We start from the raw sequence: 25,746 nt of genomic DNA, 5'->3' as shown, positions 1-25,746 counted from the left end.
AAAATATCTCATTTTCAACATACCATCTGCATTTAAACGATTTGTTTGGTATTATCTGACATCAAGGCTGATGTCTGTATCAATGGTAACAAATCACAATTAACCAGAGTAATTGATAAAATATATTGCCCTGTGTTTGTCTTAGGGGGCATTAATTGTTAAACAAATTATATGGAGACTACTATTCAAGTAATCAAAATATTTGTTAAAGCTGCAGAGAAATATCCTAACTTCAAAGAATGTATTAATGAATATAAAATCATTTTTATTTTTCCTTATTTCATTTAAAAAAATAATTGAGTCAGTAAATTTTCTACAGTGTGCTTTTTCTGTTGAGGAGAAGTAGTGCCCAGCAATTAGGAGACACAGGCATATTCATTGAAATGTGGAAATAGTGTTGCAAATAGAAAAACTCTTGCAGTCAGGATGTGCTTCAAAAATCATCAACAAAAAGTGACTCTAAACTGAAAGTTTGTAATAATATTGACTTTAAATGTGACATTATTTTAAGGTGGAAGTGTATAAAATGCTTATATAATGATTACATTAATTTAAATTTGAAATTGGTAGGAGAGAACATTGGACTGTAAAGCCAAACATATGTGAATGATGAAGTGAGCATCTGAACATATCAATATTCATTATAATATTGAGTTATTGCAGACATTGTGTTGCATAGAAATCAAAACAAACTTAAGCATTTCAAATGTCATTCATTACTTTGATCTTTTGGTTTTAAGTTTCGCCACAAACGCCATGAACAATACATGTATTGTAAAAAATAGTTATGAGTATGAAATCCTTTTTTCTTTTTCGCACCACCCATCCAACCTTTTTTTTAAAAAAAATCCGTTAACCAATTAATAAAAATATTGCCTAACAGATGGCATGCACGTCACGTATGCAGTTTCATGGACAATGTGTTCTTCATTTGGTCGTTTTCTGGCATAAATAAATGTGTTGATTTAACAGTAAATGTGTTCTATATGTTGTGATGAAAATTGTATAAATGTTCCGTTTATTCACAAAGATATTCACGGTCATTCATATTATTGAAATACAACATGTAGACACAAATATGTTAAAAGCTTTTGTTACATATTCGCTAAGAACTGTGTTTTTTCTGTATTTTTTTTCTTAAAATGTCCTCACCCATAAAATGTCATTGCAGCAGGTTCTACATTGAAATTATTAGGTTATAGAACCTGCTTTTGTAAAATGGTTAAACCCATTTGACTGCTTTATTTAGCGTTGTAGACTGTTTCAATACAATTTCAATTTGACATGCAATTAAGACACATTCTAGAACAATAATGATGAATTAGATTGGGACTAATGATAAAATGCTGATGTAAAGAATAATGTAAACTACGTCATGTCGATATGATAATTTTTAAGTGTTAATTAAAGTGCAGAAACATCAACAAGAAGGCATATTTAACCTTAACCTCCAATGTAATTTACTTTCACGTTTTGAATTATGGAAAATGAAATGAACAACAGCTTTCACAGGAATGAGAATAATGAACGCGAAATGCCCCGTTTGACAGATAGTCAGTAGTATTTGGGCATATGTGGACGGTTTGCCATACGTTTATAACATATAGTCGTGACAACCTCCCTATGCAGTTTGGAAATATTGACAGCTTCCACTTTTAAAGAGCACGGTTTGAAGAAAAGTCACTGCTAGATGGAGTGGTTTTTCTCATAAGCCTATTGCACGTTCAATGAGATTGTTGGCCATCATTGAACATTTAGGTATGTTAATATTTGCCTTAATGTTAAAGAAGTTTTCACCAAGATTCATTTTTTAATGAAAACATAGGATAAAAAAGATGGTATGAAACAATATAATATTTAAGAAATATAACACACCACTAAGGGTCATATGACATTATAAGGACCGGCCAGTCAGTCACCGAAAGTGTATATGGACCGAGGCGTTAGCCGAGGTCCATTCACCTTCGAGGGCTGACTGACCGGTCCTTATAATGCCATATGGCCCGAAGTGGTGTGTTATATTTCTTATATTATACCGAACACTTTTCATTACAATTCAATATTTTTAAAGCGATTCAAATGTGTTTTATTGAACAAAGCGAATAATGTTTACTTGCGACAAGTTTTCGCCGTTGTGAAAATAGCAAGCCGCACTTACCAATTGTATGACGTCAGCGGTCCATATTACATTTTTGCCGAGGTCCGGACCGGCCAAAAATATAATATGGACCGCTGACGTCATAAAAATAGATTTTCATCAAAATAGTGATATATGGACCGATCGAGTTTATATATACAAAGAAGGGACGAATTTATGTGAGGTATAATATTATGTAAAGGTTAGTAAAAAAACAAAATAAATAGCACTGGAAAACTTTTAAGTGAAATTGCCCTATAAAATTTACCGTATTGAAATCATGATATCCATTATAAATAGAGGTAATTAACAGGTAGTGTTCAAACTGCCTATAAAGTATGAGAATCATATACCCAAGTGATAATCCGCCATTGACCTAAACCTTTGACCACTGACCTCAAAACTGATCATGAATGTTCATGCCAATCTGCCTACCAAGTATGAGACCAAGCCTTCTTCAGTTATTAATCGTATACAAACTTTCAACTCAACGTCACAAAGACCTCGTCATTTGCCCGCCTGATCTTAAAATCAGTGTGGCTCATCTAACACTCATGACCAAGTTTTCTACCAGGTTTGAGCCCTAGCGTTCGGAAGTAATTGATCGCAATCATATTTTCAGCCAAAGTTCATCATATTATATTTATCTGCTGGACCTTCCTACCAAGTGTTCATCTGCTTATGAATGGAAATGGATTTTTAGCTCAAGGGCACAGCGCCCCTTTTCTAAAATTCAATAAGGTTCATCTACTGATCATGACTAATCCGCCTACCAAGTTTGACATCCCTGGGCATAAGGGTTCACATGTTATTAATCGGAAACTGAGGGCTCGGACAAACGGAAAGACAGACGTACGGTCGGATACCGAAATGCTGCCCTTTGCAGGCAAACAAATTGATTTTGTGTATGTCGAACAGAGAATAAAGCTGCACTCTACAAATACTTCGTTTGCATTTTTTTAAATTTCATTTCAAAATTTTCCCCTTTTTGTGTCAATGTTTGGAAAACTGTGATCATTGTATTAACAAAACACTAATATTCGTTGAAAAAACACATGACAGTTACTCTGTTATGGGTGTACATTTGAAGAAATCATTTCCTTAGAGAATAGGACGCTGACATTAAAGGTAAGACCTTCAGCCCAATCGATTCGTAGTAATGGTAATGAAAATAACTTCTAGAAAATCTCTTGAGATACACTGAAAACATGATTTAATTTGCAAACTGCACATTAGAACATTGGTAAAGAAATTAAACCACCACTTATCCTCTGAAAAATATATTTGTAGATTTCTTTATAAAAATAGGCATACCTATTTCCTGATCAATGGGTCCCCTTATTAATTGAGATCAAAACCTTTGAAGATGACATGCGCCAAACGTCATTTTTATCGACTTCCTTACAGCATAACATCATCTAATAACGCAAGAACTGCATATAGAAATAGAAGCAGTTAATGAGAGCCATGGCTCGGATTTAACTCAGTTGAAATGGCATTGAGCAGAATGTCTGTATTGTACATTGGACAACAAATAGACCAAGTAGATTCCAGACTGGACTTGAAAAAACACACAACTAAATCAATAGTTAACCAATTCCATGCTCGCTCCGGCGGCGTGTATTATCTGATTAAGAAAACAATAAGTCTCTTTCAATTCATTTCAAGGGAATTTTCAACAAGCTGATTCCGATGTTTCGTGACACAATAGAAGGCATAATAAAATCATACAAATCTTGGTCCAAGATAATCCTGGTGGTTATAAAATAGCCATGCAGTACTAAACAAATGACAAGAATACTGTTTTTGGAATTTTTATTTTTTAAAGATTTTTTCTGTATGTTTAACATTAGAATTGATGAAGTAAAATAGTTAGGACAACAACCAAATATACATGTATACATGTATCAAGACATAATTATATGATAAATAATTTGAATAACAATGTCAATGCTACTGATAAACCATATGTTCAAGCACTCGCCAAAAATAGTTCATCATCAATGCTATACTTAAAGCTAGAACTAGTGTATTTTTTCAGTAACCAGTAAATAATACCACCTTTTAGCATGTTTGGAAAGTTCTTTTCTTGAGTCAGATTTGTAGGCAACAAAACTATCTTATACTAAGGTTCATAATGATTAAAACTATAATAGAAATAGCTTGCATTTGTACAGTCATGCAAAAGAAAACCAATACCAAGTTGACAGTTAATAAATGCAAAAAAAACAGCTGGGGTACAGTTCAATATTGCAAAACGTATCTTGCATCTAAATGGCATAATGTACAATTCTGCTCCAAACTTACAATAAGAAAACTAGGCTCCCATTTTTTTTACTATCACCTGTTCAATTAATGAAGAATGAAATAATGATATTTCCCTCTTGCAGAGTGACATGAGTAGCGTGAAATTCAAATATATTTATTTTAAAAGTTATATGGTAAGCATGACGCACTGTTTTTTTTGAGAAGCCTTAAATGAAAGCCACATTTAATAGCCAAAACAAATGGAAATTTACGAGATTCCAGTGCCACCAGAACTGTTGCAATGAAAGGATAATTTAAGATCAGTCTGGAACTTTTATAACATTATTACAAGCACTCAATGAAAACAATATGAGCTATTTTATTACCTTTATAATTCTTACTCATCAAATGTACCAAGTTCACTCGCACATCAAAACTCAAATCACACTATATTTCATATTAAATAAACAAACAGAACAATATTTTACATATTTGCTATCAAACAAACAAAGAAGTCCATACAATTTTTCATCAGCACTATTAACCTCTATTTCATATGATTATTTGTCTCTATTTGCTGTGGAAAAATAATGAACTTTGCACTTGATACGCTGTTTATAACTCCCACTTTACAATAACAGTTGCCTCCCTTCTTGAACCTTCAAAAGGGAGAGCTACTTCCTGTTTCAACCTAATGACCTTCACAAATGACATCCAAAACTGTTTTCCTAATTTCAGTAAAAGATATTTTCATTACACGTATTGGTCTTTTAAGCCTTTTTCCAAAGCTTGTCATTTTGTCAGAAATATTACATGAGTGTCACATATGCTGAAGGTTTCTACAGGTCAAAGTCAGATGTTCTGATGTGTTTTATACTTCAAGTGTTGCATTTGATGATCCTAGGAGCCATATTTATCCTGAAAATAAACAGAGATAAAAGAGTATAATAGTGCATGGACAAACAAAACATTCAACAGAGGGAGAAAAATATGGACAAATTGATATATTTCCTAATTCCAAGCTCTATTGTCACAAAAAAAACCCAAACAGTTGTTATGATATAACATGTAATGTGCTAATTGCTGTTCTATCTGGTTAGATGTTGAAACCTACATTTTAAAATTTATAATTTAAATGCAGAAGAACCTAATATTCCCAGTGTCAGGTTATTAAAACAAGAGGCACGTCAGTGCCTGTGCTCCACTGGCCAAAAGGTTCAAGCAAAGACCACCTAACGAACATTTTCGTCAAGTTTCATAGAAATACAATCATCAATTTTTGAGGAGAAGTTATTTAAAAAAATTTTTTACTTTAATAGCTCTGGCTGCCATGTTGTGCAGTGGACCGAAATGATTTGGGCAATTTGAGTAAAGGAGCACCAAACAAACATTTCTGTCAAGTTTTATCGAAAAAAGGTCATCAGTTTCGACGACAAGTCGTATAAAGTTTTTTTTATTTTTTAGCTCTGGCAGCCATGGTGTGCAGTGGACTGGAACCATTTAACAAATTTTGGTTAATGACCATCCAAGGAACATTTCTGTTAAGTTTCATCAAAATCTGATCATCGGTTTCTGAGAAGATGTTCTTTAAAGGTTTTTCTATTTTTTTGCCCTGGCAGCCATGTTGTGCAGCGGACCGGAACCATTTGAGCAATTTTGGTTAAGGACCACCCAAGGAACAATTCTGTCAAGTTTCATCAAAATCTGCCTATCTGTTTCAGAGGAGATGTCGTTTAAAGATTTTGCTATTTTTAGCTGTGGCGGCCATATTGTGCAATGGACCAGAACCATTTGAGCAATTTTAATAAAGGACCACCCAAGGAACATTACTGTCAAGTTTCATCAAAATCTGCCGAACCGTTTCAGAGGAGATGTCGTTTAAAGATTTTGCTATTTTTAGCTCTGGCGGCCATATTGTGCAATGGACCGGAACCATTTGAGCAATTTTGGTAAAGGACCATCCAAGGAACATTTCTGTTAAGTTTCATCAAAATCTGATCATCGGTTTCTGAGAAGATGTTCTTTAAAGGTTTTTCTATTTTTTTGCCCTGGCAGCCATGTTGTGCAGCGGACCGGAACCATTTGAGCAATTTTGGTTAAGGACCACCCAAGGAACAATTCTGTCAAGTTTCATCAAAATCTGCCTATCCGTTTCAGAGGAGATGTCGTTTAAAGATTTTGCTATTTTTAGCTGTGGCGGCCATATTGTGCAATGGACCAGAACCATTTGAGCAATTTTAATAAAGGACCACCCAAGGAACATTACTGTCAAGTTTCATCAAAATCTGCCGAACCGTTTCAGAGGAGATGTCGTTTAAAGATTTTGCTATTTTTAGCTCTGGCGGCCATATTGTGCAATGGACCGGAACCATTTGAGCAATTTTGGTAAAGGACCACCAAAGGAACATTCCTGTGAAGTTTTGTCAAAATCCGCTTATCAGTTTCAGAGGAGATGTCGTTTAAAGTAAAAGTTTACGCACGCACGCACGCACGCACGCACGCACTCACGACGGACAATCTGTGACGACATAAGCTCCATGGCCTTCGGCCAGTGGAGCTAAAAATTGCTGAAAACAAACAGGATGCCTACAACACTTATTGTTTTTTTCTCAGTCAGTCAAGGGGCATAACTTAATCTATATGCATAAAGAGTTATGGGACTTGCTTCACCAATGTGTATTTTGATAGTGAATGCATGTCATTGTTTTTTAACTAATTGTGAATAGGGCCCGGGGCTTAAAAATTGTGAAAAGAATGTCCAAATGCCTTGAATTGCTCATAAACCCTTCCATATTTTCAATCCAAGAAACAAAGCAAAGACCCCTTTAAGATGACTGCAATTTAACATGTTTCTACTTGTTGAATTGTTGAATTTGTTTCAGTTCAGGATTGTGAATTACCCGATATTGTGAAAATAGTCTACTTTTTGAATTGTGAATCGGGCTTAACTACAGCCTCATTTTCAATCAAAAGAAACACTGAATGAGCGTTCCAAGTTTTGTGTAAATATCTTTTAACCATTTTTGTGTTATAGCCCAATGTTTATGTTTTGCACAATGACAACTATGCAAGGAAATGAAAACAGGGTGAGATTTTTTGTTCCAAAACAGACAAACTAAATATAACAAATCACAACGACTCCTTTTTGCAACAAGAAAACACACATAATAAGCAAACAAAATGAGCAAAGAGTAGATACTGAACTTATCACAACCATCATTTTTTTCAAATATGTCAAGATCACTTGCAAAAAGTGTTATTTCTTGCATACGTCACTCATGTTCATATACTGTTGTTACGGAGCTTTGATTTTGTAAAAAAACAATGACAGTTTATGTTTTAAAAAAAAAAGTGTTTTGGTGAGAAGATTTTTTAATTATCATTCGGGTCAGGTTACCCAAAACAAACATTTGTTTTAAGCCTCAGTGTGATATAATTGATATCATTCTTGCCATTATAAAGCAATAAATAATTGATACAATTCACTGCCTTAATTTCTTTTTACAATCCACACAAAATATCAATGACTTCATTTCCAAAATATTTATTTGTTAACAATTCATTTGGCACTTCTTAAGACCACATACATTTTCAAGTCAGTTCTTTTTGAGGCATACAGAATTTTCTTGTTTTTTTTCAGAATGATAACAGATATATTTCAACTTCTGAATACTGGATGTCAGAGTTTAATCAATAAAACAACTATAATTTGTCACCAAAGAGCAATAACTACATGTAGAAATCTATGCAGATAATGAGTTATTGCATTAAGGTATTATCTACCTAGTTAGTAAAACACATATAATAATTATACACACACTGGTTATACAACACTACCCATAATTGAAATACAGTTAGTGTGAGACAGTTGAATATGTAGAGATACAGAAGTTCCACTACAGGGTTGCTCAATTCAAAAATGTTACTTGGCATGGAAAATCCATATTACTGGGAAATCTTGGAAACAAAGCTTGGATATTACTGAGAAATATTGGAAAACAAAGCTAGCAAGTTATCAATCTTGATATTTATGATACTGATAAGCATTTGTCTTATGGAAAACTGATTTCACAGATTTTCCAACCACTTAACAAACAGAATACAGACTTGCACCACATAACACACTGAAGGGATCAGGGAAAACTTGACTGGCATAAAAGGTATTAGAATGTTTAACACAGGGTTTTTAGGTGGTAATGATACATAATTTTTGTATGTCATTAAATAACAAATGCTGTCGTTTGATTGAATAAGTATTTAAATTACTAAAACATTTGACTGGATATTGGTTATAAAATGTAGATATTTTGTCAATATCTAAGTTTTTTAAAGATATATTAAAAAAACAGGAAGCCATGTATTTAATACGCCAGTCAAGTGTCACTGCTAGCTGGATATACCACATACTGCAGAGAGGAGGGGTCATTCCTGTAAAGACAAACAGACGAACACGTGAACCCCATGCTGATGGTCACCACTGACCAGAGTCATATAAATCCAGTGTACTGGTATGTGGCCATACAGTTGATGTAATGGTTTCTTTCTAATTTGGCCTTGATAAGAAGTCAAGTTATATGATGTACAGTTATGTGAAATTTTGATCTTTCCTGGTTACTCCATATTATTTTAGTATTATTTGAATGGGTTTAATTTGAGGCAAAAAATGTCAGTTATGAAAACACACTGTTATGACCTAAAAATATTGAAAATCGGTTATTACACTTTTTGATTTGTTTGAAATAAAGCATAAAAATACAAACTGCCATAAATATCTTCAGTCATATATTAGACATGATTTATAAGAAATCAGTACATGCATTTCTATATAGTAACTTTATAAAAATATTATATTAACTATACATGTACATACAGTGTTGTAATGGTAATTTATTACTATGACAGTTTTTCTACTCAGTTTGTTTAAATTTGTGTGCACAAAATTCATTAATTTAAATGTTTCAATATAAAAAAGACATTACCCAATAAGTCTGAACCTAAATAAATGATGAATGATTTTTTTGAAGGCAGTCAACTATATAAAGGACAAAATTTGCATAGATTTGAAACAAAGATGAAGTGTTTCCAATTGAATATGGAAATATATGACTCTGGTCTTAATAATATAAATGAACAGTTATGAACGAGATTGTTTCAAGCTGTTTATGCTAAAAAGCTGTTTCCAACAGATCGTGATGAATGTTTTCAATGTGAATATATGAATGAAAGACAACAGCTGAAAAGCAATAAATGTAAAATTTATACAGATGTTAAAACAAATATATACCGTACCAAACATCCCACAGAATAGCTTTCGGGACAGGTTTTGAGGATTTTACTAATATACATGACATGCCATACACTTGAAAATTATAATTTGGACAAAATCTTTTTTCATTCCATTACATGTAAACTGGAGTTCAGGATGGAAAACCACTTGTCCGACTCTGTGACCATAAACTAGTCTCAAATACACCCCGTTGATAGTAGAACCCGGGTTGCCTAGGTGAGAAGCAATTTCTCTCCACTGAGCTAACCTGACAACCCTACACTTGTGACACAGTATCTTTATAAGACTGATAAAACAAACTTAGCATACCAATGTTAAAATAGGTTTCCCATGTGTATCAAAGTTAACATTAGTTTACCATGTGTATCAATGTAAATGTTAACATTTGTTTCCCAAGTGTATCAATATTAACATAAGTTTCTTAAGTGTATCAATGTTAACAATAGTTTTCCAAGTGTATCAATGTTAACATTAGTTTTGCAAGTGTATCAATGTTAACATTAGTTTCCCAAGTGTATCAATGTTAACAATAGTTTCCCAAGTGTATCACTTTACATGTTAGTCTCGCAAGTGTATTAATGTTAACATTAGTTTACCAAGTGTATCAATGGTAACAATAGTTTTTCAAGTGTATCAATGTTAACAATAGTTTCCCAAGTGTATTAATGTTAACAATAGTTTCCCAAGTGTATCAATGTTAACATTAGTTTCCCAAGTGTATCAATGTTAACAGTAGATTCCCAAGTGTATCAGTGTAAATGTTAGTTTCCCAAGTGTATCAATGTTAACATTAGTTTTCCAAATGTATCAATGTTAACAATAGTGTCCCAAGTGTATCAATGTTAACATTAGTTTCCCAAATGTATAAATGTTAACAATAGTTTACCAAGTGTATCAATGTTGACATAAGTTTCCTATCAGTTTGATTTGGTTCCTCATCAGATGGTAAAAAAATCATATAAGAGAAACATTTTTCTTGTCTGTAATTTTTGTCTTGTAGAAGGATCCATAAAACTAAACATTTATTCAATATTCCAACATGGAAATAGCAATAACATAGAAGTATTTAAGAACCGGTGAGTATTATATCATAAGTGACCATTAGTGAATGTTGGTGAATTTATAACAAAACAGCCGAGCAATATAAACTTTCTTCCTGGACAAAGATCATTTTTGAGAAGCTTGTATACAAAAATACAAGTTCATAATCAATTAAAAAGACTATTTAAGAGCTCTGCAAAGCTTTTATGTACAGGTGAAAACTTGTACTGTTAAAAATGGGCCAAGTTTAAATAAAGACAAAAATAACCTTTGCCTTCCACAAAATGATGCAGAATGTCACATCTCTTTGAAACATGGTTCAGTAACAGACAGGGGAACCGGAATATTTCACCGATTATTCTAACAATGTGCCTGCAGCGCCAATACATCAAGACATTTGCCCTACATAATAAATCACAGCAGAAAAATATGCAGCTGGCGTCTGTCAATTGTCAGGACTATTTTGTCGATACAAGCTATTGCAGAATAGATATTTTCCTTGTGAAATTTGATTAAACTATGTGGTTCAACTTCATCATTGCTTTTTTTTTCTTTATAACTTTATTAAGCATTTAAAGTGACATAGGTATGATAATCATTATTCCAGCTTAAAACAATAATGAATTAAGAAATCAGAAATAGTTTGATCAGAGTCGCATGTGCATTTTTATGAAAAAGAAACATTTAATTCAACTTCCCACAATAGCAGACACTTCCAAGTGAATGGCATGTATAAACTATCAATAACGTCCCATGCAAATAGAGTCCCACTGATTTTACCTGGTCAAAGGTTGATTGTTACATGTTTTAGGTACATGGGACTACTTATTTCTCTGCAATATATAGGATTACAGTCTTAGCATTTCTTCATATATAAGATCAATCTTGCATATTTCAGGTCAATTATGCAACAAGGATAGATGAAAGACTAGTACAGATTCACATTACAAGTTAAGTAAGAATTTTAAATGCATTATGTTATGTGTCAGCAAATGTTGACTGGAACAAAACAAAACACCTGTATGCCATTTTATAAATAATCCATACCCAACAAATATTCCTGTAAGTATGTTATTTTTGTTTCAAAATCTAAGCACTACACAAAGCATTCTTATGCCCAAGATAATACCATCATAACTTAAGATGTAAATGTCTTATCTAACTAAGTGTTATACCTGTAGTGAGCTCATGACACCACTGGCGATATTTGACAACCGTCCAGCCACTTTATTCACTCCCTGTTTCACGCTATCTTTCATGTCCTGGAAATCAGTGCCACTCCCGTATGATTGACGAGACGACCGGGATTTATCATCACCTCCGAACAAGTCTGCGCTTGATATACCGCTAGAGCCTTCAAACTTGGAAAGATTTTGTCGAGTCTCAATCTGTAATGAGAGTTATTTGAAATGAGTTATTTAATACATGTCAACTAGAACACCAATAATCATCAGGGATTCTTCCACTTGAACAATGGTCATAAATAGAAAATTATTAAGGTCTGAATCATTAGACTTGCTATAAGTGTGTGTATGGTAATGTATTGCCCCGGGACCATGTGTACCAAATTTCATAAGAATATTGACTTGTGGCCAAGCTTACAGTTTTTACACATTGCCTCATGCTGACAGAGCCGAAACAAAGTCTATGACAATACTTCAATTTGTTTTCAATGAAGATACAGATTGTCTACAAATTGAATGTTTCTCTTGACCAAGTATATTCAGACAAATATAAATGAACATAAGCTCCTCCAATGCCAATATACAGGTATTTTTATATCAGAAAAATATTTACTCCTGTAAACATCTGTTTTAAACAAAAGATTTTACATGGAAGCCTAAAAAACAGCATCCTACATCATATCTACTAATTTTTACATATCACCCCCCCCCCCCAACTTAAACATCCTTTTTCTCATCCCCATAGTCTTACATCCATTTCATTTTTGTTGAAAAACTGGTCTGATGAGATAGATTTAGCATTGCCAAATTTCTTCTGGGCATCGTCTGTGCTGGGCCCAGCATCATAGTTCTTCCGCGTCCGTGCTGGTCTGTAAACACACAGGTACACAATAAAATTCTGGTAAAAAAAAGAGTACAATATATTTAGAGGAGAATATACCGGTAAATGCTATTCTGATCATTTGCGACTTACTTTCATTTGACCAAGATTCAAAAGACAACAATTGTGAGTTTGAACATGTGCTGAAACTTGAAAGTTGAAATGTCATATGACAAGAGCTATAACTATGAAATCAAATTTTGATTATTTATCTCAAACTACAGTATAAAGTTAAAACAGCCTTTTTAAAAAAAAAATCCTCAAACAAAGATATGTCAATCCTTAGAAACAGAAAGAGAAAAATTAAGTTCTGCATTTGTTTGTCAAAATGTTCTAAACAAAATATGATGTTGACAGTTGTGTAAAACAGAGTTACCCCAGAGAGAGAGAGAGAGAGAGAGAGAGATCTCTATACAGAAAATATTGGAATACTATTTACTAAATGATTGAATGAGAGGGCTACAAATTGAACACAATAGCTTGTCTGTTGTATTTTAGTTGAAAAAGGGGGATATCCAAAACAACTTTTAAAATAGTTATGAGCGACACAAGTCCAGAAATGCCAATTTTTGCTAATTCAAGGGCCATAACTCTGGTTTTACTTTGCTAATTCAAGGGCCATAACTCTGGTTTTACTAAGTGCCGCGGGAAATGAAACCCTACGTGCCAAACTTTATCATCTAAACAACATTCACCAGGTTTTCTTGGTTCTAGGTGAAATAGCTATGGAGTTTTGAGCGATACATGTTGGCATAATACTAACAGACATATGCACTTAAGCAGAAGGGCAAATCTAAATCCCCCACTCATATTTGTGAGGGCATAAAAATAATCACTACAACACTTACGCTGACACCAAGGCTACGACAATAACTTACTCGTAAAACAGACAAGCTTAAAATAAAGTAAATTATGTTTTGTGAAGCACTGTTAACCAATGAACTTAAGCTGAAACGGTACAGTTAACTAAACAGATGATAACATAATAAGCATACTTATTTGAAGTTCTACTTCAACACCATTTACACCCCAAACTGAATTGCTTACAGGATTGGGTATGTTAAATGCTACAGGAGATATACACATCAAAAGTTGATGAAACAAAATTCCATTACTTATCAAGGCTTATGTTTTTCTTTTTCTTTATAGTATATTTAATAAAGTGAAGCATTCAAGTGATAGTTAACACTTTAAAATGATATATTTGTTCCATCATCATAAAATCAAACACTGAAAATTTAAAAACTTTGACTGATTTTTTTAATCAATGAATAAAAACATTTCATCACTTTTATTCAGAGCTAAAATTCTGAAAAAAGTTATTCTGTGATGATAAGAGTTTATTTAAAATGCATTTAATGTGTATATTGAATATACCGTAAATGACTGGGTATTAGACGCACTTTTTTTCCTCAGATTTTGATGCAAAAAAATGCCTGCGTATAATACCCAGTAACAATTTTTTGAACTTTTTTCTGAGGTCAATTTCAAGCCGAGAGTTTGTTTAGATTTATGTAGAAAGGGATGTTACTCGCGTCATATTGATCGAGTATATACGGGTTAAAACGGCAGTTGAAGATCGGGATACGGTATATCGTAAGACGTTTATAATTTCAACAAAAATATTTTTCGATTAAAGTTACCGTAATTCACCTAAGAGTTCGGACACTCTAAATATTTGGACACCCATAATTATTTCCCAAAATAATTTATTTTGCGTACCTAATTTTCGGGCACCCAAAGGACATCAATCATAACTTTCATAGTTACCAAGTTTCACAGACGAAGATTATTGATTTTTATCTCTACAATGCCTGGCTAGATTACCTAACCGTATACACCACTGAGACAATTTAATTAGTTACTACCCATCCTAAACGATTTATTGCCTGTTGAAAAGGAAGTGTGATATATTTATTTGAGGATTCAACAAACAACAAGGGCAATCAAGGGATTAAGAAAACATCGACATGGCATGTTTGTAAAACGATCTGCCAATAAGCTTTTAAACATTTCTACCTCACTTATAGACTGTAAGAATCAATAATCGTACAGTTATACATTAATCCTGCATAGCAATGTCCATGCTCTCCACGAGATCCTCGTGGGTATAACTGTAAGTTATGTGACGTCACACAGTGTGACTCTTTGATCTGAAGCCGATAGAATGTGTTTATTCAATTCAGTGCATGTATAAAATGGTGTTTTAATTAACTTCATGAAGGATTTACACTTATAGGCGTAATAAATAAGTTTATGACCATTGATTACTACGGATAAATTAATAAGTGGTAAAAAGCAAACATGAAGAAAAAAGGCAGGTTAAGCAAACATGTAAATAAAATGTAAAAATGATAATTTTCTATGTATTCGGAGAGCAAAAAAAATAATTAATTTATGGTGTCCGAACTCTTGTGAATTACGGTATTCAATATTATTTTGAATAATAAATTGAATTAAACAATAATCAAACTTACATATAAAAAAGCAAAGTTGGGCACTGTCAAAATATTTTTTGCATAACATAACTTTTCATTCTCGACAGTATGGTTGTATGGTTTTAAAGATAACCATCGCCATTTTCACGAAAAATTTTTTTTTGTCACTGTCAACAAACATGGTGGCTGAAAATGCCGGACGATTTTGACATTTTTTCTATGCGTCTTTTAACCAAAAACATAGATTAAAAGTTTTTTCTCGGATTTTTCACAAATTTTATTCCCTGCGTCTTATACCCCCTATCGTCTTATACCCAGTCATTTACGGTATTATGTTTCACCAATAATGACTATGCCTGTCTACATGTTTACCCATACTGATCGCCATCATCAACATTTGACCAACTGCCTTCCCTAGCGCTGGCATTGAAACAAAATAATTTACCACACTTTAACAAATGACATAATTTTAAGTTCTCATTTTTTCCATTGATACACCACCTGATACCCGAATTCTTTTGAACACAGGAAACATTACCATCTGTTCAGCAGTAAGTCATTAGTTTTGCATAACAACATAAGGTCGGGCGGATATTTATAGGATAAATGGTCTAGTGGACACATAGTTTCATAAGTTTTATATTTATGAGGAAGACAATACAATTTGGTTCACATAAAAGTGCCATTAAACACATGACGAGAATCAGATACAGACCATTAAACACATGACGAGAATCAGATACAGACCATTAAACACATGACGAGAATCAGATACAGACCATTAAACACATGACGAGAATCAGATACAGACAAATATGTGAATCATTCTATATTATTGACAGTATAAAAGTGCCATTAAACACATGACGAGAATCAGATACAGACCATTATGTGAATCATTCTATATTATTGACAGTATAAATGTCTGTTCTCCTTCAATGACCAATGGCATTACCGTAGTTTATTCGATAAATCATTCTGTGCAAAAATCAGGTGTCTGATAAACAGTTGTAGTCAATTGTGAACTAGTACTTATTCTAGCTGTACTTGTCTGCACTTACAGTAGCCAGATTTCAATATACATTCACGCAATAAAAAATCATTTTCTATTAGAATAGAAGCATCACATATGAGCCAATCAAAATCAGTTCTTATGACAACAGTATAAAACATGTGTCAATGATTTATAATTTAAGAACTAAACTAACCTTCACTAGGGCCTAAAGGTTTTGGCCAATGACATTGTGTGTTGTTTTTTTTATAGATTTTACAATTTAAAGGTGTTGCTTGATGTTTTTTAATATGAAATGTGATAATGATTTTGATTGAAAATTTGATAAATTGAAGATTTTGATCCTAACATAATTAAATGCAAAAAAATGTTGCTGTTAAACATTTTTGATGCATACTACCAGTAACAAAACTTTTCCTTTAAGCAAATTGAAATGAATGCAAAATGAATCCCACACAAACAGACCAACCTGTTTTCCTTTGGCTTTGAGGTTATAGACTCAGAGTGGGATTCCTGCTTGCTGTCGAATCTGTCCATACCCCAGCCACTTCCACCACTGGACGACCCCCAGCCGGAACTAGAGTCATCATTTTTACGATTTCTCTCTGTTGAGCCGAATGGGCTGTCATATCTGCATGGGAGAAAGATTGAAGAATGAGAACATTTTCTTAGAGAATAACTAGAACAAATTTGTGTGTAGTATTATAGTTCTTATTTTTATATAAAACATGCAAATGATACCATCTTATATAAAAATATGGCAGAACTTGACTAGTAGGGTTAACATATTTTGCATTGTAATGATAAACCTACAGATATGTAATTTTTTAGTTAGATGTAAAAAAAGAGTAAAAGATATGGAAACAAATCATCTAAGTGTCTTCAGTTATTTATTAAACATTCAGATGGTAACTGCATTTGTTTTATATCATATGTGAAAAATGTAGTTACCATCTCATTCTTTAAAAATAATATTATAGTAAACACTTAACATGCAGTAGAAGAAGATGAAACTGCCAAATGAAATTTTTCACATGGGCAGACCCAAAATACTAAATCCCCATTGTGCTGCAGCCTTAAACGTATGTAGTATACCAAGCCAACATACTTAGGGGGACCTGAGGAGAAACCACCAGAGTAAGAGTCTAGCTCCTCCTCAAAGAAGGAGTTCTTGTTGCTGCGTTGCTCATACTTGTCCGCAGAGAACTTGCCATCATCACCACCCTCTTGCTCGATAGTCTGCATATCTGTCATGGCTGAGTGACTGATGCCTCTGTAATAGAGCGAAAAAAAAACATGAGCTTGTTAGTGGATAAATTAAAATCATTGCTTTATAGTTCAGAAAAATACTCAATGGTTGATTTTCATCCAGATTGAATACTTGTACCTCTGTACTGTAAAGAAAGGTTTTTGTTTATATGAAGGGTATTTATATTGATTAATAAACATGCTCAATATTCCTACTAACCATGAACAAGCATTTCAGTGAAAAGATATTCCCCGCCAACGATGGCTTGTTTGTGCTTGATGGCTTGTTTGTGCTTGAAGGTTAAAAAAAATCTCAGAAAGAATAAGATAAGCACATTGGTTTATCCCTTTCCGAGCCAAATTATAAAATATCGACCGGGACTACTTTATGATAAAAAAATTTAACGAAATAAATCAGAGGGATGATTAAATAAAACTGTCTTTTCCGAAACTGCTTATTCGGAAACATCAATCATTGCAAAATAGTACTCAATAGTTGAGATAAAAATGTAGCCGTAGAAATTCACCTAAGAAGTTCATTGCAGGATGTTGGTTCATATAACATTCAAGTTTCATTAAATTCTAGCAGCTAGTTACTGAGAAACGTCTGCAAACAATGATTTTTTAATAAATCAAGGGCAATAACTCTAAGGAAAATTGACCAATCCAAAAGAAAAATAGACAGGCATCATCACAGTATGTTGGTTCTTATTTATTCCAAGTGTCATGAAATTCTACCAGCTAGTTGCATAGAAAAGGCTGCAAACATGGATCTTTTAATAAATCAAGGGCAAATAACTCATATAGAAATTACACAATCCAAAATATAAATAAACAGGCATCATCGCAGTATGTTGGTTCATATTTATTTCAAGTTTCAAGAATTTCTACCAACTAGTTACTGAGAAATGGCTGTAAATGAGTTTTTCAAAAAATCAAGGGCAATAACTCCAAGTACAATTGACCAATCAAAAAAAAAATTGAACAGGCATCATCCCAGTATAGTAATTCATAATTATTTTAAGTTTCATGAAATTCTGCCAGCTAGTGACTGAGAAATGGCTGTGAATGTGCATTTTTCAAAAAATCAAGGGCAATAACTCCAATGACAATTGACCAATCAATTTTTTTTTTGGACGGGCATCATTCCAGTATAGTGGTTCATATTTATTTTATGTTTCATGAAATTCTACCGGCTAGTTACTGAGAAAACGCAGGTGACGGACGGACGGACGGACAATGCCATTTCAATATCCCCCTCCCTATTTCATAGGCGGGGGATAAAAAGGATTTAACACTTGATTTCTTTTTCCCAAAGTATGTAATGAAGAGACCCCTCCGTATCCCCCCGCCCCATCTCCCGAGTCCTGTGTTTCTGCAGAATTGTAAACCATGAAGTACAAGATACCTGCTTCCTCCCCAGCCCATGCCTAGTCGCTCCATCTGGGCGGCCTTCTTAGGGTCAGCAACCTTCATCTTGTCTTCCTGTTTCTTCCGCTCCACACTCATGTCCTGGTACGCCAACCGCATACTTGCACTATAATACCGTGAAAACTATGTCTATACATGTATTTCATGTCCTGGTACGCCAACGGCATACCTGCACTTTAATACCATGAAAACTATGTCTATACATGTATTTCATGTCCTGGTATGCCAACTGCATACCTGCACCGTAATACCATGAAAACTATGTCTATACATGTATTTCATGTCCTGGTACGCCAAACGCATACTTGCACTGTAATACCGTGAAAACTATGTAAATACATGTATGTCAATCAGTTAACAAAAGCACTGCTTTACATTGACTTTGGCAACATGAGTACCAAGTTTCATGAGAATATATTGAACCGTTTTTTGGGGTATTGGTATTGCTGTTCGCATAATAAAACTGGAATCTCTAAAAATGACATCAAGAGTATTACAATACAGTGACTGTTTTTCTTCTAAAACTGGACAAGTTAAAATGTTATCATTGGAGCTCTAATTCAAATTCTATTTTAAATCAAATTACAACTTCCCTGGGGAGTTCATCACATGAAGCATTACCAACTTCATCCAAATAGCAAGTCTTACAAAAACTACCAAAAATCAAAATTCAAGACAAGAGCTCATGTCAATTTGCAATAACAGACAAAGATAGTCCAACACTTACAGTGATTTTTCCTGCTCCTCCTTTGTCTTTGCCTCCTGTATGGCCATGTTGGCAGCCATCTGTTCACGCTCCTTGTCTCGCATCTCAGCCTTGTTCTCGATATCCTTGAAGTTTGCCTTCACCTTCTGGGCTCCAAATCCTCCCTTCTGTATAATAGAAAATAAATAAATATTATTATGAAACAAACGCTATGGTGTGACAGGTAAATCATTTATCTTGTTTAACCATGATTCATTAATTCTAATACCAAACTTACAGAACAAAAATATTATGCAGTGAAATATTTAACTAACAAGATTTCTATTTTCTAAACACCCAATATTATTTAACACTAGTATTATTTACGGAATTAAATTAACACCCTTCATAGTAACTATCAATAAAGCAGAAATGTGCCTGTGTGAATAGAAAGTCATTAACTGACAAAGTTTGAAGTCTCTAACCCCTTTTTTGGCTGTTTTCTTCTGACCAATCAGTGACTTCCTGGGTTCTGCCTTGGCCATTGCTTCAGTGGGGGACATACTGAGAGCGTGTTCCACACTCGGCCCCTCCCCCTCCCCAAGCGGCTCCGTCTCCTTGTTCCCATTCTGTATTGCCATTGGCTGAGTGAGTCTCTGTCCGGCCGTGACCGGTTCGCTAGGTGCAGGTGCCGGTTCCTGGAAGGGGGTCTCGGCATCGTCAGCATGCTCAGCGAAGAAGTCCACCTCCTTGACCTCCGGGGATGAAGGGTCAGTGTGGCTGTCTATGTGCAACTGTTAGATACAGATGTTAAACTACATAAGGAGGTGTGCCTTTACTTCTTCTTATTAAAATGAATTCAGTATCTGGGTAGAAAAAGAACACATTAATTAGGTTTTGTTTTTTAAGTTTAATTTACAAGTAATCACATTAAACTAAACTGGTAACACACAGAGAAAGATGTTCCTGCATTTATTGTACAAATGATACTGTATGGCAAAATTTAAGAATACATGTAGATATACAAAGTAAGGCTTTAACGAATTCAGTATGTGTCTTTATTAGTGGAACTTAGAAGCAATGAATGAATAAGCAACAACTTGTTACAAAAGTTGACATGATGTTATTTTTTAACCATGAAGAATAACTGATCTCATTGTACACATAGATAAACTTACTGCTTCTATAACATGGATACAATATGTTTAGCCCCCCTCCCACACCAAAAGCTGTGTAGTATGGGTATATCCCACCTTTTGACAATGTGACTTGATGACATATTACATACATATTTGTTGTGTGCAAAAAAGTGCTTGACATGCAGAATGTAAAGAACTACAACCATGAAAGTTGGAAATTTATCAAGCCCAATTCTAAAACTTGACGAACCTTCCCATCAGGACCTAACTTTAGATCTACAACAGCCTAAACAACAAACAAATAGAAACTAATAAAATACACAATAAACAAATGTTTGACACATATCACAGAGAAAAGAATCCACCATTTAGCAAACATACTATGATACAAGGCAGGGCTCATGGTTGAACACATCTTATGTTTGCCAATCACCGTGTAATGTTTAGGTGTAACTAATGGTATCCAATGTACGGTTATGAATTATAGAGGCCTGGTGACCCCATATTACTTTGGTACCATTTGAGAATGAGTTTAAAAATTATTCAGAAAAAAAAGAATCACAAAGATTTATTTGCCTTGAATAATTTCCAAATACTGGTAGGTATATATAAGTCCAATTTAAATTAAAGCATTAAAGTATACTTTGAATTAAGTACTATTTAAATACCATTATTGTAAGGGTCACCAGCAATCAAAATTTAACATTAACTAATTGCTTGATGATTGACAAGCTTATTTGTACTTTGGATAACTTAAGTCATTGGAGTGGAGAGGCAACAAAAACAGAAAAGCTCAACAAACACAGTTAAATTATATCATAAAATTCCTCCAATTTACAAAGTTATTTTTACACTTAAATCAAAATCCCAAGAAATCATTTAATATTTGTCTATGCATGTTGTTAAAGTACAGATGAAGGGAAACAACTGTACATACCTTAGTCCCATGAAGCCTCATAGCTTGCGTGGCAAGAGAATGTAACTTGTCCTTGTACATTGAGGCTGCACGACTGTGGTACTTCTGCTGGGCATCTTTTGATGTGCAACCATGTTGCCGGAAAAATGCCATCTGCAAAAATTATAAAGCAAACATGTTTTTACCTGAACTGTCTATGAAAAGGTAAACTACACATATTAACATTTCCTCTTAGTCTGAGTAGGCCGGTAATGAATGTTTAAATTCTAAAGGTATATATGTCTAAGATTGTAATAATGCAGCTTTTAAGAAAAATATTTTCCTGACTCAAACGCAAGTACATTATACAGAGTTACAGAAAGCTTGCATCATGCAGGAAATCTATATGCTCAAATCTTGTATATCTTAATGTGAATGGAATCAAATCAAAACATGCTGCATGCGCAGTTCACAATACTACAATAGAGGTCTGTAGTGAAACATTGATCAAAATGTTTTAAGTGTTTTAAGTTGATTTAATGGTGCCCAGTCATTGAAATTAGACTTTTGAATGAACAAGCCGGAATTCATATACTATAGCTTGGCATCAAATGTTTGAACAAGCCCTGCTATATAAAATTCAGAATTTGAGCAAGCCCGGAGATATTTTACCAGTGCAGGGCTTGCGGGCTTGTGTTAGTTTCGACCACTGGGTGCGGATGGGTAACATTGTTTTAATGTTGATTTAATGGTGCTATGAGATTGTCCCATTAAACCAAAACATTGCTTTAATAAATGGTAAAGAAATAATATAGACAAATAACATGTTTTTGCAAATTGGGGTTTATACAAAATACACTTCAGACAGCCCTACAATAAACTGAAATAGTCTAGCAATGCCAGAAATGCTTAATCATTATAATGATTTTAATAACAGTTACTGATGATTTGATTTTAAAATAATATTTGTTTACATTATCATTTATTTTTTAAGGTCAGTTTTAACCAAATTAGAAATAATAAATACAGGGTTGTCTCTCACGTCATGGGAAATAGGGCCAGTGCCCTTCAAAGTAGTAATTTTGTCAGAAAAGGGGAATTTGACATAAAAACTAATATCTCAAGTCTTAAATAAAATTTATTGTAAGTGAAATGCTGCATCATATATAGACAATAACATTCACATTACATATAGTAGCTGAAAAATGCATATATCTTGGCTATATTTTGTCTGATTTTGATTACTTTTTTCTTCATAAACAGGACAACCAATTTTTGACAAAAATTGGGGGAAACTATTTTATTTAAAGTGGGTAATCAAAATAACTAAAAAGACAGCTCTGTACTCAGGGCTGTGATCGACCTGGGAGCTGGAGGGCTGAAACCATTTCAGCCATGGGTTCTTGGGGCGCTCTTGGGGGTCAAAAGCACACAGCCATAGAAGACAAACTGGCTTCTTAGAAGGGAATCCCTGCCTGTAATGAATTGTGTTAACTATCTACCTAACCCACAACTGTAAAATAGATACTGTCCAAAACAAACATACAGCATTCGCATTTCCTCCAACTTGCATTGCCCTCAGCTGGAACCATGTCCAGTTGGTATCAAGCTGTGTAGATCTGATGAACGTAACATGGACCCCAAGTGAGCGATGAACAGCTGAACAGTCTATACACAAGAACACTCCATAGGTGACGCTGGCCCATGTTGGATTGTTACTGCTACAGTCATAACATTGCTGTAGTAAAAGTAAAAACATACAGCTGTCTTTCAGAAAATCAGATTAAAAACTTAGTTCAACAAATAATCAAATCATTGAAAGGCATTTCACCAATGTGTATGAATATTAGTGATGGGCAATCGGTTGAATTTTACAATCGATAATCGGTTACAATCGGAGACCATCAACCGATTAGACATCGGATATTATAGAGCAGTGGTTGCTAGTGATATACTTGAAGGTAATGGGTATCACTTCGTCTATGTAAGCTGAATTGAATATATAAACCAAACAATAGAACTTACATATTCATTTTTCAGGAAACTAACAAACATAAAACATAAAAAAAATATATAAGTTAAAAAGAAAACATTAAACTGAAATGTATACATCAGAAATTTCAAAGTCACCAGTATGAATCTACCAGTAAATGTTTGTTTAGAAATATTGTCTGGTCAATGAGATATGGGTTCATTCTACATCTCTTCTTGCTCATCACCTGCGATCTAGTTACTGTATACCTATTTTGCGTAAGCCTTTTTGCAAAGGCAACAATACGCCTTGCTTATGTCAAGGTTTTCTTTGGTTGGAGGTCCTGGTTTGATTTTTCTAAATGCAAAAAAGAGCCAGACTTTAGATTTTGCTTTCCCACCCGGATAATTGTGTAACGTTTCTTCCCTAACTAGCTCGGACACGCTACCTTAAATTAAACTATAAACCTATTCTCGGACTGCATTGTCCCAAAAATAAAGTATGGAATTAATAATATATACAAGTGATTAACAATGATTGCTTACAAAACCAATGATTGGAGAAATAATTATAATGGTTCAAAAATCAACGTTCAATTATCCCAAAAGCAAGAACGAACAAACAGAAACACTACAACAACTATGCTGTGACTTCAAACAGGACCAGCATACACAACGCTTATAAACCAATCACAATATATCAGCGAAACCCACAGTCCTAAATGTATAGCTTTTACGGGGAATCAAACCATTGACCCTGTTCCGTCTGTATCGCAATGATCCAGGCTTACTAAGAGGCCAAAAAGAAACCCCACGGATGTCCGAACCTGGAAACTAGAAGCTGTAGCGCAATGCTTCACTTTAATTCTCCTAGCCTCCAATAGTTCAGAACCCGCCCTAAACAGTACAAAAAGATACTTCAAAGCTTCCCTATATATTATTAACTTGATGTTCTTACATCGGCGTCGAGACACGAACTAACTATTTCTATGCCTTTCGCTTCCTTTATACCCTAACATCACGTGACCAGAATGGAATGGTCCATTCTTAACAAACTCTAAGGATGAAACCATTATATATAACTAACGTTACAGAGTAGGGGTGTCAAGTTTATCAAACATACGAAAACGTAGAAAACTATTAAGAATACAACTTATTCGTATTAATTAATCATTTACTAGCTAATACCTGTAATCTTCAGGCCGTAAATTTAGCTTTCGCTATCGTGGCCCCTCTGGTAAATGTCTTCTTTAGACATTTAATACTAAAACCATAACATTAGCATTAAATACACGAAATCATCATAAAGAAGCCATAGCGATAAAGCGAAAATCAAATACTCTATAAAATTCACTAAAACAGAAATGATTATTTTCCGGGCTCCGGACTACATGATTCCATGAACATTACAATTGTACAGCATATCGTCATTGTCTTCTGCCATTCTTACGAATTGTACCCAAAGAAAAATGAGCGGAAATGTCGGCAAGATAAAAAAAATCGTAAATGAATACTGAGTAACCTCCCTTGATAAATTTGTATGATGTTCCGCGATAATCGATTATGATTATTTACAATCGATTATCGCCGATTTTGAAGCTTTCCGATCAATTTTCGATTATAATCGATCATCTGCCCATCACTAATGAATATTCAATCATCTACAATTTTTATACCTTCATGTGTAAATGTGTCATTAAAATGAACAAAGTGACACTATATTAAGTTAATTATTATAATCATTTTGGCCAAGGGATTTCCAATACCGAAAAAATATGTTTACATACAAAAAAAAACCGCAAATTTAACAGAGTAAGTCAATCATTCAATTAACGATTGATATTGACTTCACATTTTATCGCGAAAATCTATTTCAAAGAATAACTGTAATAAATAAATACTTGACTTCCTAGGATGATGTGTCAAATACAAAACGTCAACAAACATGCCGGATCATATGTTTGAATCTTTACACAGAAATATATACTAATTTACACAAAGAAAGGCTTTTATAAAAAGACGTTTACTTTTGCAGTTCTGTTTTTGTAAAATACTTACTTTGTTTGTAGGAATAGAGCGCAATCGTTTAAAAATTGCTTGAATATCTGTTTTGCTTGGTCCGTCGGCCATTTTGGTGGTGACGTTTTGAGA

At 33.9% G+C, this 25,746-nt stretch overlaps 1 protein-coding gene across 7 annotated transcripts; it reads right to left on the bottom strand.

Moving 5' to 3' along the window:
• Window positions 1–3,938: 3,938 nt before the first annotated feature.
• Window positions 3,939–25,746, bottom strand: LOC128237466 (ADP-ribosylation factor GTPase-activating protein 2-like). Of its 7 annotated transcripts, none has more exons than XM_052953028.1 (14): window positions 25,654–25,746; window positions 23,171–23,362; window positions 21,667–21,798; window positions 20,980–21,015; window positions 20,076–20,384; window positions 19,633–19,778; window positions 18,883–19,011; window positions 17,335–17,499; window positions 16,696–16,857; window positions 15,587–15,634; window positions 12,648–12,765; window positions 11,888–12,100; window positions 11,493–11,545; window positions 3,939–5,302 (listed from the first exon to the last, which is right to left on the bottom strand). In XM_052953028.1, the coding sequence occupies exons 1-13, from the start codon at window positions 25,723–25,725 to the stop codon at window positions 11,534–11,536; spliced, it is 1,734 nt and encodes a 577-aa protein (XP_052808988.1). In that variant the 5' UTR covers window positions 25,726–25,746; the 3' UTR covers window positions 3,939–5,302; window positions 11,493–11,533. The 7 variants fall into 7 exon arrangements, with proteins under 7 accessions (XP_052808988.1, XP_052808990.1, XP_052808989.1 ...); XM_052953030.1 differs by lacking the exon at window positions 11,493–11,545 and adding an exon at window positions 8,785–8,812; XM_052953029.1 differs by lacking the exon at window positions 11,493–11,545 and adding an exon at window positions 8,792–8,812.

The sequence above is a fragment of the Mya arenaria genome, chromosome 6 (genome assembly GCF_026914265.1).
Source record: "Mya arenaria isolate MELC-2E11 chromosome 6, ASM2691426v1".
Lineage (NCBI taxonomy): Eukaryota > Metazoa > Mollusca > Bivalvia > Myida > Myidae > Mya > Mya arenaria.
This window is presented reverse-complemented; position numbering and strand designations above follow the sequence as displayed.

Coding starts and splice junctions, on each gene's coding strand:
- LOC128237466 (XM_052953027.1), bottom strand. CDS start 25,725: ATGGCCGACGGACCAAGCAAAACAGATATTCAAGCAATTTTTAAACGA. Junction 21,799..23,170: donor TTGGAGGAAATGCGAATGCT/GTATGTTTGTTT, acceptor TAATTTTTGCAG/ATGGCATTTTTCCGGCAACA. Junction 12,101..12,647: donor TCAACAAAAATGAAATGGAT/GTAAGACTATGG, acceptor CTCTCATTACAG/ATTGAGACTCGACAAAATCT.